We start from the raw sequence: 12516 nt of genomic DNA, 5'->3' as shown, positions 1-12516 counted from the left end.
TGAATCCAGTATTCCTTTCATTTATATTATTTTTAGTAGCAATAAAATTAGAAATCAAAAACTAAAATTAAAAAAATTTCACACTTTCTACCATTTTCTTAAAGTTCAAATTTAATGTTCAGTAAATGTTGATATGTGTTTTATCATAGTATTGTGACATGATAAAGATGTATTTTGGATACATAAGAAAATAACATATGAAAATCTCCTAAACAAAGTCTATGTCCCTTTTTTTATATAAAGCTGTAATATCAAAGAGAATACAAATTTACACTATATCTTTGAGTAATTAACAGATACAAAGCATCTGTCTAAATTTGAAATCAGTTTTAAAATGTGGTCTTGATGACATTTTTAAAATATCAAACTAGAATGAATCATAGACTCTCAGTCAGAAGCTTGCTTATTCATAGAAAAGAAACAGTTTTTAAAAGATGTATATAACCACCGAGATTCTCCTAGGTGTTTATCTCTGTAGAGTATCGGGAGCTTAACACACATAAACTCTTCACTCTTACTTTGTAAGATTTTAAAAATGGATAAATGAAATAACATTAAGACAATCTAGATCAGGGCCCTTTTCACATTAAACTTTCAAAAATTTTGAGAATTTGTATTGGATGGTATTGGAAAAATGTCAGAGGAGTATTTCAGGGGCACACTAGAGCTGGCCTGCCTTGGCACCCGAGAGCTGACTGTTAGCTTCACTTCCCCATACCTGCAGTCAGTGACAATGGATGGGTAGCTTGAAATAACCATGGGATATTTACCCCAAGAATATCAGAAAACATTACAAATTGGGTCTTTTCCTTTTTCCCAAGAACTGGAGTATACAACTCTTTACCGAGAGACTACCAGTTTGCGCAAATACACATTAGCATTTAAAAACATTTATTAATAAAAAAGCCCTAATTATTTGACTGCATAGCCGAACCAAACATGCATGCTAATCTTTTAAAGCGAGGTCCCAATTCATTAAGGTAATCATAGTTTTCATCCTGATCAAAGACTGCTGACCCTAAAGAGCTCAGGGATCCAGCTAAGGACCCTGTCCCCTCAAAAGCATAGGTCTGGAGGGAGTCAAAAGGAGGGGCACAGGGATCAGTGTTAGCCTCTTCGAGCTTTTCTAGAATGAATTTCCTGAATACGGCACTATCTGGGCCAACCTGCAAAGACTGCCTGTACAGGCTCCGAATTTCTACCCTGGTGGCTCTCCGAGTCTTGCGTTCCTGCATGACTGTGCCACCCTGCAGCTCCACTATGTCAAATGCCTCTGTATCCTCCTCTCCGCCACCTTCATCATCATATCTGAATATATTCTCTCTGAAATCTTCACCTTTCTCAGGAAATAGAGTCTGTTTCCTTCGTTGTTTCAGACCTAGGTTCAAAAAAATAAACCCTGTCAAAGAGAGCATACAAGAACATTAATTAACACAAATATAATACAATATTATATATTATAAATACATATGCTTCATATTACCCATAATATTACTATTATTTTATAAATATATAATATATAATAAATATCATATATTAGTATGTTATATATTTATACTAAACACATTATTAAATATTGTATGCTACAATATTCTATATTATACATAAATATATAATGTACTATTTAATAAATATTATGTCATAATATATTATATAAGATATTGTTAAATATTGTTATTTATAATAAACTATATAATTCTTGCTTCTGTTACAAGCTCAAGACATAAGCTTCGATTTTCTGATTATAAGACAAAAAGATATATTTGCTATTGAAAATTTACTGAAGGGACTTGCAGAATGACAAGGAAGTATAACAATCTTTCTGGCTGATGGTTTAAAGTAGAAAAACATCATAAAAATATAGCGAATTGGGCTTCCCTGGTGGCGCCGTGGTTGAGAGTCCGCCTGCTGATGCAGGGGACACAGGTTTGTGCCCCGGTACCGGAGGATCCCGCGTGCCGCAGAGCGGCTGGGCCCGTGAGCCGTGGCCGCTGGGCCTGCGAGTCCGGAGCCTGTGCTCTGTGACGGGAGAGGCCGCGGCAGTGAGAGGCCCGTGTACAGCAAAAAAAAAAAAAAAAAAAATATATATATATATATATATATATATAGTGAATTGTTTATGATGATCAATTTAAGATTAAAAATTTTATATTTTTCTTATATATTGAAAATGGAACAAAGCAGAATCTATATGCATCTGCCAATCTCGGTAACCAATGATCCATGTTAGTGGAAGTTAAGTACACAGAACTGATTTGTTTTTCGCCATTGAGACAAATTCTGTGGCATAATTATTTTCTAAGTTAATGTTTATTGACTACAAAGTATGTACCAGTCATTTTTCTGAAAGCTTTACATTTATTCATTGATTAGTTATGATACCCGTATTTTATTATAATTCTCTATTAAAGATAAGGAAACTGAAGTGCAGAGAGATTAAGTCACATACCCAGAGTCACACAGCTAGGAAACAAAAAGCTGGCATTCAAAACCAGAAAGTTGGTTCAGAATCCATGCTTTGTTATACTATATTAATTTCAGAAATTCCAAACCTATCAGGTTTCTGAAACATAACACTGGTATGTCCACATCGATCAACTATATAAGATAATTTTAGCATTGTGTAGAAATAGAACAATTTCAGAATGCTTTTTAAAATTTTTAAATTTTAAAGAAAAGTGCGTGTGTATATGTGTGTGTTTCTGTGTGTTTCATGGATAGCCAATCCTTACACAATCTTGGATCTTATGTAGCTGTACAGCATTTCATCTATAAGAATTGAAACAGGAAGTAATGTTATTAATATTATCACAAAGAGAAATACATTAGGCCATATTTTATATAAATTTTACATTTAAAGAAATTGAAATAGTGTTCTTGAAATAAGGCCATCATGTTTGAATCCTGGCACTGTACTTTAACACAGCAGAGGTATATGGTTGAAATAGAAAGGGATCTAATAAATACTTTTTCAATCTATGAAAATTGAAGAGCGTATTCTTGAAACTTTCACAGGAAACTGCTGACTACTGGTTTACCCTGATTTCCCACCTTCTCAGTATTACTCGTGTCCTTGACTGTGAGGCTGCCGTTGGTATTTACTTGCAGGGTCTCGGGACTAGGTTTAGTTCTGTACCAGTGAGTAACTTAGTACTTGCATCCTGCAAACATTATACTGTTTTTACTACTTCTTGCTTCTGATATCTAGCTATGTAGCTCTAAATTCAGTTTCATGATCAAAGATCATTAAAAATAATTTTGAAAAACTGAAGCTAGGTAGAAATGAAGGGTAACTTTGAATGGTAAAAGAGGAATGGTAAAAGAGGAAAGCTTTGAGACAGACGAGAAGAGTGAAGGCAAAGCAAATCCTGAAACATTTTGTATGTCCCTTTGAGCAGTGAGTTTGGGATTCCAGAACCCATGGCTGATGCCATTGCTGTCAACACTCTGTAAAGTTGTGTTGGCTTTGACATGAAGTTATGAGGGAAAGCAAGAGAAGGGTTTAGATTATATATACTGGTATGTTAAAGAAAGGGAAAATGTTTTGCTAGATGCATGTAGTTTTGAAAGCCTGGCTAAAACATTTGGGGCCTCATTTGCCTCATCCGTAAAATGAGAATAACTTATCTCCTTGTGAAAACAACAGCAGCAACAAAAACAAACAAAAACAGGTGGAGCTATTTTACTATTTCTTTTGTGTTTAGCACTTTAAGTAAGACCCTCTCTTTTACATTTTTTCATCTTAACATTTACTTCCTCAATGCTCCTAGGCTTCAGTGAGCTGCAGTATCATGTTGGATAGAGGTGTGTTATGGAATATTAGCACTTCATTTACTAGCTGCATGACTCTTTGTAAACCATATAACTCTTGGAATTTCACTTTCTTCATCTATGCAATGAAGGTGATAATAGTCGCCACTTCTTAAGGTTATCTTGAGGATCAAACTGCATAATTTCTGTAAAGCACTTAGGACACTCTCCTGGAGTATAATAAGCACTCAATGGAATCTCATCATTATTATTACTAATTTTTATATTGCTACATATGTTGCAATGTGTGTGTCCAAAACACTCTTAAAAGGATGGGCACAGGTATACTCATATACTCATAGAATTCAAGGATCATCTATTTTCAACCTGAAGTGCATATTCACTCTATTTTTCATTCACTCCACTTGATTTTAGAATTGTAACACATTAAGAAGGGCAATTAAATGCAGACACACACACAAGACCACACATACCATTATAATGGAATTAACTCTTTTCTATATTTATCATGTTACTGTCAATAAATGAAGATATGCTCAGTTCACACAACTTACCACATATTATCATAATGCATATCAGAATAGCAATTATGACTTCTGTCCTGAATCCCATGGAAAGCATAAGATCTTTATTACTGCAGGTCTGCGTGCTACCAGTGTCATCACAGGCACAGACATGTATGGTAAGGGTGTTTGTGCTTGTAAGTGATGGGATTCCATTGTCAGCAATTAGGATGGATATGTAGAAGACAGGCTCTTCTTGAAGGCTGAAACCAGTTCTATTAGTCAAAATTACAGCTGTGTTATCTAAAACAAAAATCCATGTGCATGATTTTTTCAATAATACAAAAGAAATTCATACCAGTTAAATGTACTAGAGGCAGCAGTGTAGAGATCAAATAAGTTCAAATAGGGAAGAGCAAATTTCTGATAAAAAAGACAAGAGATCAACTCAAAAAGTCATTATTGATTTTGACATTGCCTAAATCCCAATTTAAAAATTAGATAAAGTATATGAATCAGTTCCAAAATGTTTTTTGATAAATATATGAAATGTACATGTGGAACACAGAAAAGAAAACAGCATTTTAATTAGATATAATAGTAAATAGGGGGTATTAGCATTAACTTTATAATGACAGTATCAGTTTCATTCGGGTTAAATACTCACGACAGTGTTTTTTCTAGTAGAAACTCATTATTTTCACAAATACCATAAATACACAAGGTTTTCAAGTCATCTCCCTATCACAGCAAGTGATCTCAAATAATGTATTTACTAATAAGACAAAAGAATTCATTTTACTTGGTGTAAAAGATTCTATTAGAATGTTTCATTTCACTTTGACACTATTAACCCATTTTCTACTTAAATTTCAGAGAATCGTTAAACCTTGGTAGTACTGATTAATTCACCTAGACAGAACATTCAAAAAATTAACAAAAGTAAACAATATATACTTCAACACATTTGAAATTGCTTCTCCCTCAATCCCAAAATATTCTAAATACTCTTTTCCAGTGCAGTTTATTGTGTCTCAGTACTAGTGTTTCCCCCCGACTTGACTTTGATTTTTGGTAGTGGCATTCCCTGAAATATTTTCTGTGGCAATCAAACAAATTTTAGAAGACACAAACAAATAAATGGAAACATATAAATGGAAGACTTTGAAATAGGCAAATGCAAATAAATGGAAGTCTTTTGAAATGTACGCCTACTTATGACTTTTCCCAAATCACCTTTTAAAAACTAATTCTCCATCATGCTCTTGAAGTCTATAAAACTCTTGTAATTTTATTCACTAGGCAGATTGAAGAGGTGAGAGAGTTTATATATTTTTGGTATGTATTTCATTAAATTCCTTGTAACTGCAAACATTAAACCAAATCAATTATTCTCTTTACGTTCAATATATTTATTTTGTCCAACTTATTTTATATTTACATAAACAAATCTAACCCACAGCTTATTTCTTATATTAATATTTGCATTTTTTAAATCCTAAATCTATTTGAGTTTCCTTCACTGGGGAATTTGACAAAGGCAAAAGGAAAAGAACGTGTCTGCATTTATTCTCCCATAACAGATCTCCCCTTATATGGAGCTTAAACTCAGTTGTAAGGAAGGACAGCTGCAGGTGTTTGGTTATAGATGCTTGAGTAATGAATCCTACGGTGTTTCATATCTTTGAGATATGAAGCAAAATTAGAATAGAAATCCATGTAATGACAAAAAAATATTTTACTGAAGTGAAGGAAAAAAGAACAGAGTGGCTTTGTAAAAAGTTATTCCCCTTCTATATGGAAGGAAAAGGAATTCTGTCCCTCTGTACAAAATCCTTCAGAACATTTTGTTCTCAGGCTGATATAATCACTTCGTTTTGAAGGAAAAAGCATAGTCTTAAGCCAATTCCAAATACTTATAGCTCCTAATTAATGACTCCAAATATCTTTCAATCAATCAAGCTAACATGATTATATATCATTTTCTTCCCCAGACATGGGTTGAAGTTTGAGTTATGTGAAGACGTGAAAGGAACCATGGTGTCAGAACTGCAATTATATTTGCAAGGTCATTCAGACTTTACAGGGGCCTATAGCCAATGACGACTTGAAAAAGTGCTTCTAATTTAAAGAAATCCAGTGGGAAATGGGGAAATGATATTCCTAGGACACTACTTTGAGTTTTGTTTCCAATTTCCATTGCCACTCCTTGCTTTATTTCTCAACATTATCATATTTCAGGTATAGTATAAAAAGTAATATTACAAATTTCCTTAAAATTAAACAAGATTCTCAAAGAAGAATGGATAGAAAGTTATTATGAGTGAATGGCATTACCTTGATTATCTATGATTGTAAAACTTGAGTTATTTTCTACCACAGATACATTAAAGTAAAAGTGGTGATCTTCTATGGATTCATCTCTATCCACTGCACTGATGGTCTGAATCACCTAGAAAAAAATAGGGGATACGTTTTTTATATTATTATTCAGAAAAATGATCATTATCATTATTATATTCTTCTTATTATTAGCTTTTATTAAAATTGCTTTACCAAAATCTTTATGGATATTGCAGAGGATATCTCAAACTGGTGGAGAATATGAAAATATTTTTTCAGGTTAAAAATATGTTTACTTGGGGCTTCCCTGGTGGCGCAGTGATTGAGAGTCCGCCTGCCGATGCAGGGGACATGGGTTCGTGCCCCGGTCCGGGAAGACCCCACATTCCGCAGAGCGGCTAGGCCCGTGAGCCATGGCCGCTGAGCCTGTGCGTCAACGTGAGAGGCCACAGCAGTGAGAGGCCCGCGTACAGAAAAAAAAAAAAAAAAAAAAAAAAAATATATATATATATATATATATATATGTTTACTTGCTCCTTTCAAAAGAACATTTTAATATTACATAATAAATAAACTCTTGTTAACAGAGGAGAAGATTTCCATAAGCTAAGTTCGTTAGAAAACATCCTCCCATCCTTCCTGCCTGGATTTCTCCCCTCCTTCCTTTTTTCCTTCTCCCTTTCTTATCTGAATACCAACCATTATGATTTGCTGAAGTTATATATTTCCTGCTTATATTGACAGCATAGCTGTGGTAAGCTTATTGTCTTACTAGAGTATTTGCTAAAGTAATGAGCTTTTAAATTGATTGGAGGAAGTAATGCATTTAAAGCTTAGGGGCAATGTACATGATTTCCTTGACCCACAAAGATTATAGGAAAAGTGTTCCACATCAAATAAATCCCTCTCTCTATCTCAGATCATAAAAAAGTGAAATAATGCAACTATGAACAAACGACAATTAGTTCTTTGCTTTCAAGACATGAAAGTGTCAGTCAAGTAGTTAATTATTGTCAAAAAAGGGATGTGCTGTCAAGATCAAATAATGAGATTGTGATTAATTCTGGAAATTAAAGTAAATTGACTATAGAAGTTATTGTTTTGAATTTTCTAGAATGAAAGTGCTTTTAACAATGTGTCAAACAAAAATATCCTTAGTTACAAGATGACAGACCCATAATTTATAATGTTACACTTCAAAGGGTATCTCCCCACATGCATAAAGAACCTTGTGAAACTAATGCAATTTGTACATTATTTCTCTACATTGATTTATCTTTTCCCTCATAACACATTCTTAATTAAATCATAATCATGTAGTGTTAATTAAATAATCTAATAAAAGAAAACACTTTTATTCAATTCATGCCTACAATAATAAATGTTCATCGTATGAGGATAATTATTTTATTCTGGGTTATTATAAGATTTTGTATAGCCAGGGCAAAGGGCAAGGACTTGGAAGTCTGATACTCTGAATTCTGCCTTTACCACTTAATTTTCTAAGCTTAAAAACTGGAGATACTTTTTTTTTTTTTAAATTTTTAATTTTTTTGCCCGCATCGCACGTCTTGCTTGTGGGATCTTAGATCCCTAACTAGGGATCAAGCCTGTGCCCCCTCCACTGGAAGCACGAATTCTTAACCACTGGACCGCCAGACGATTCACTTTGCTGTACACCTGAAACTAACACAACATTGTAAATCAACTATGCTCCAATAACATTTTTTTTTAAATGGAGATACTAATACTTAACTTTTAGGATTCATTTTTAGGATTCAATGTCTTAGCTTGTCAAAGTGCTTGTCATATAAGCAGTACACATTTTTACGTGTTTTCTTCGGGAAAACATTGTCTTGTTGGGATTTGCATAGGATGGTGTCCTGAACACTGTGAGTAATCCTGTTATATATATATTTGCTCAATTAAGATGGATAGCAAATTGTAAAAAAAAATCACGTTAATCTTGTTGGCATATGCAGCCTTGATGTTTAGACAAGGACTGTTTTAGACACATGCCTCTGACTAAATGTTGAAAATGTTTTCCCTTCCTGTATGAAGGCTCAAGAACACTAGAGAGATTTTGACTTTGTATATATTTTTAAATACTTTAAAAACCAAACTACCAGGGTGAGCTGTGACAAAGCGAGAGAGAGGCATGGACATATATACACTACCAAACGTAAGGTAGATAGCTAGTGGGAAGCAGCCGCATAGCACAGGGAGATCAGCTAGGTGCTTTGTGACCGCCTGGAGGGGTGGGATAGGGAGGGTGGGAGGGAGGGAGACGCAAGAGGGAAGAGATATGGGAACATATGTATATGTATAACTGATTCACTTTCTTATAAAGCAGAAACTAACACACCATTGTAAAGCAATTATATCCCAATAAAGATGTTAAAAACCAAACTACCTTATACATATGTATAGGTAAATGGAATATGTACAGGTTTCTCCTGCCTTTTTCAGTGAACATACCTCCACTTATACATCGCTTTGTAAACTGGGTTTCCATATGTTTTATTGGGTTCCACCACTTTACAAAAATAGGAACCCACTGATATAATAGAATCAGTCACATAGTGGGTATCATTAATTCTATTGAACCAACCTCGAACATATATTTTTCTTGAAAACGCAAATCTCTAAAAAGGGGTCAACATTGATATACCTTCAAGTCTTTTTTTTTTTTTTTGCGGTACACGAGCCTCTCACTGCTGTGGCCTCTCCTCCCGTTGTGGAGCACAGGCTCCGGAAGCACAGACTTAGCAGCCATGGCTCACGGGCCCAGCCACTCCGTGGCATGTGGGATCTTCCCGGACCGGGGCATGAACCCATGTCCCCTGCATCGGCAGGCGGACTCTCAACCACTGCGCCATCAGGGAAGCCTTACCTTCAAGTCTTGAGTGAGGATATTGATTTTTTATTTTAATATAACAATGGAAAGTTTTTCATTTTAATTTTCAAATAAAATTCTAAGGAAAATCCCTATTTGTTGCATTGGTTAGATTTCTAAACTATATACTTATATCTACTTACCTGGAGCCTATCTCTGGCCTTATACATTTATGAGAGAAGCAAAGAAATCAAAATGCAAAGCTCATACAAAGAACAGCTGTGTTTGACAAATTCTGAAACTGTAGCCTTTTCATTTCTTTTTGCTCTCTGGGCAGAATTTTGTCCAATTTCCCTCTGACACAGTACATGTGATTTCCTGTCTATACTACTTTGAAGTCTACAATGGAAATATACTTTGTAAGCATAGAGAACCTAACAATAACCACCTTTCACTGAGAACTTACCTATTGGCTGGGGTTTGTTCTATATATTACCATAGCTGATCTTTGCAACAATCTTGTGGGATAAAACTTATCATTGTCCCAACTTCATATTTTCTTATATTAAGCTTCAAGTCAGTTATATATCTTAGGTAGGTAAAATTGCAGGGTCAGAATTTGAATGTAAGCTGATGCAACAGCTGGTGTGAAATATGAGTAGTATATGTGCCCCCCAGAGCCTTTTTTCAACTTTATTTAGATATAATTGACAAATAAAATTGTAAGATAAAGATAATCAAGGAAGACATATAATCATTTTCCTTCTATTAATTACCTTTCATTATGGCTTTTTTTTTTTTAAGAGGCACCCATGGACCAGCTTACTAAAATGTCATTCCCAGATTAAATAGCCTGATTTTAAATCAGTCCAATACTCATTTCTCCACAAACTATAGGTATGGCCTTTGTTAGACATGCAATTTTTTGAAAGCTAGTCAATAAGCAAGTGTTATATACTGTGATTTGGAGCAAACAACTCAATTGAGTCTGTTTCCTTACCTCTAAAGGCAGATATCAGTGAAACCTACTTCCAAGGTTAGTTGAGGAACACATTTTTGAATTATTATGAACTATAAATTGAATTATAAACTATAAATCAATACACAGCTACTGAGTATCAATTGATGTAAATTATTAATTCCTTGAAATGTGCTTAATAAATAATTTCTCTCAATGCAAGCTATATTAATTAACCAAAAAGTAGGAGTTGCAGTAAATGAATATGTGGAAGGATTTTTAAAATCTTATCAAAATTGCTTATCTAGTTAAGACCGTCACTTCTTATAGTACTTCCAAATCAGATTCCAAATCAGATCTGTTTGACAAAATAAATCTATAGAATTCAAAAAGGTTGTTGAACACCTGTTCAAAAGGTCAAAGTGCTAATTAATAACATAATAGAGCGACAAGATAATTGAGTCTGTAGTCTGTTTTCTTTCTTTGTTTAGAATGTTTTTAGGGGAAAAATGTTGAGATGCTCATGATATTCTAATATTTTGGTCCTAGACAGGGGCAGAGCTACTCTGTTTTAAAAAAATAAGTTTTCACAAAATTTTACTAGATGTATATAAAAGCCGTAGACATTGCAATGTTTTGCCATTAACTTGTAGAAATCTACCCATATTCTGTTACAAATTATACGTTATTAGATTTTTATCTCAACATATTTATTTTTTTTTCCTTTGACAAATTAAATTTTAATCAGTCTTTATAAGTTCACATAACATCATCATATATAAATTTAAAATTAAATTATGAAAATATCTAATTAATATCCCAAATGTATCCATTTAACAAATATTTCATTGACACTTGGAACATGCCACGTCATCTCAGGTCTGGGTGTCCCATGGTGGCTGGGGTCAAGAGTGTCTCTCTCACCACTGTTTACATTCTAGTGGAATAGAGGTAGAAGCAGGACTGCAAACTTAGAGTGTTGAGTAAGGACCTAATACCTAAAGTACAGAATAAAAGCGTATAATAAAACACCTAAAGTACATAATACTTAAACTTTTGGGGTCAGAGGACCTGGCATCTAAACTGAAATTAGATTTTACTTCAGAGTTGACTGGTGGCCACACAAACATTTATTTAAGGAGGGCATTTTCCAGAGTTTGGACTTCACACAAATGGCCACTCACAAGTTTTAAACTGGGAAAGACAAAAGTATTTTTATTTAGAATCCCAAATTATTGGGGGAAGTTTTGCATTTTAAAAGGCTCATTCTATGGGCATCCTTAGTGTGGGTATGAAGATAGAAGACCTAGTTAGCAAGCTTGGGAGCAACCGGTTGGTAAACAAAACTCCTGGATGTGCTATACAAAAAGACAGCAACAATCAGTGACAGGATGTGTTATTTTAAATGAGAAAGTACATATAAATTACTGAAGTGTTTGCATAAACTGAAGATGGTACAACATGCTTCCAGATGGAGATACAGTTTCCCAGGTCCCCAATTTTCTCTAAGGGTAGGTCGATGTCACCAAAGTAAGGTCTTTTTATCATTTCTAAGAAGGTACACAATATATTCTTCTGACCATTGCCGCAAAACTTAAAACTTACTGTCATAGAAGCGGTTTACGTGCCTACAGGCTTACCTAACGATAACTAATGAACAACCGTAGTATATCTCTGCATGTCGGCTGTGAGATCGGGTAATTCAACATTTGATTTTACAGGAACGTCCCTCAGCAGAACTAAGGTTCACTGCGCAAGTGTTGCTGGCCCTTGAGAGCTTAGTAAGAGTGGGGATAGGGTACGATGACAGATTACAGAAAAATTTAGGAGATGGAATCAACTGAACTTAATGATTGATTGGATATAAAGAATAAAAGCCTAGAAGGAATTAACGGTAATATCCATTTGTCTTTCTTGCACGACTTGGTGAACTGTAGTCATTTTGCTGGGGACACTGTAAAAAAAAGGCGGGCTTGGGAACAAATCTGGTGTGACCATAGGACACCCGAGTAAGTATTTTATCTAATTAGTTGGACCTATAGCTTAAAATACAAGAGAAAGAACTGGCATAAAGATCTAGAAGTCACTTGAATACGAACTGTATT

At 34.4% G+C, this 12516-nt stretch overlaps 1 protein-coding gene across 3 annotated transcripts in view; it reads right to left on the bottom strand.

Moving 5' to 3' along the window:
* Positions 1–251: 251 nt before the first annotated feature.
* Positions 252–12516, bottom strand: part of CDH19 (cadherin 19) — a 50268-nt gene continuing 38003 nt past the window's right edge. Inside the window, exons 9-11 of one of the 3 annotated variants that reach the window (XR_004345395.1) lie at positions 6612–6726; positions 4326–4549; positions 252–1399 (exon numbers count right to left, since the gene is read on the bottom strand). Coding sequence is in view for 2 of the 3 variants with exons in the window: in XM_032602781.1 (XP_032458672.1) it covers positions 909–1399; positions 4326–4577; positions 6612–6726 (858 nt within the window). In the remaining variant the exon portion in view is untranslated. Of the gene's footprint in view, positions 1400–4325; positions 4578–6611; positions 6727–12516 lie in introns of all 3 variants that reach the window. The other 2 variants (XM_032602781.1, XM_032602782.1) reach the window with 2 other exon arrangements.

Source organism: Phocoena sinus, chromosome 14, assembly GCF_008692025.1.
Source record: "Phocoena sinus isolate mPhoSin1 chromosome 14, mPhoSin1.pri, whole genome shotgun sequence".
In the NCBI taxonomy this organism is placed as follows: Eukaryota; Metazoa; Chordata; class Mammalia; order Artiodactyla; family Phocoenidae; genus Phocoena; species Phocoena sinus.
This window is presented reverse-complemented; position numbering and strand designations above follow the sequence as displayed.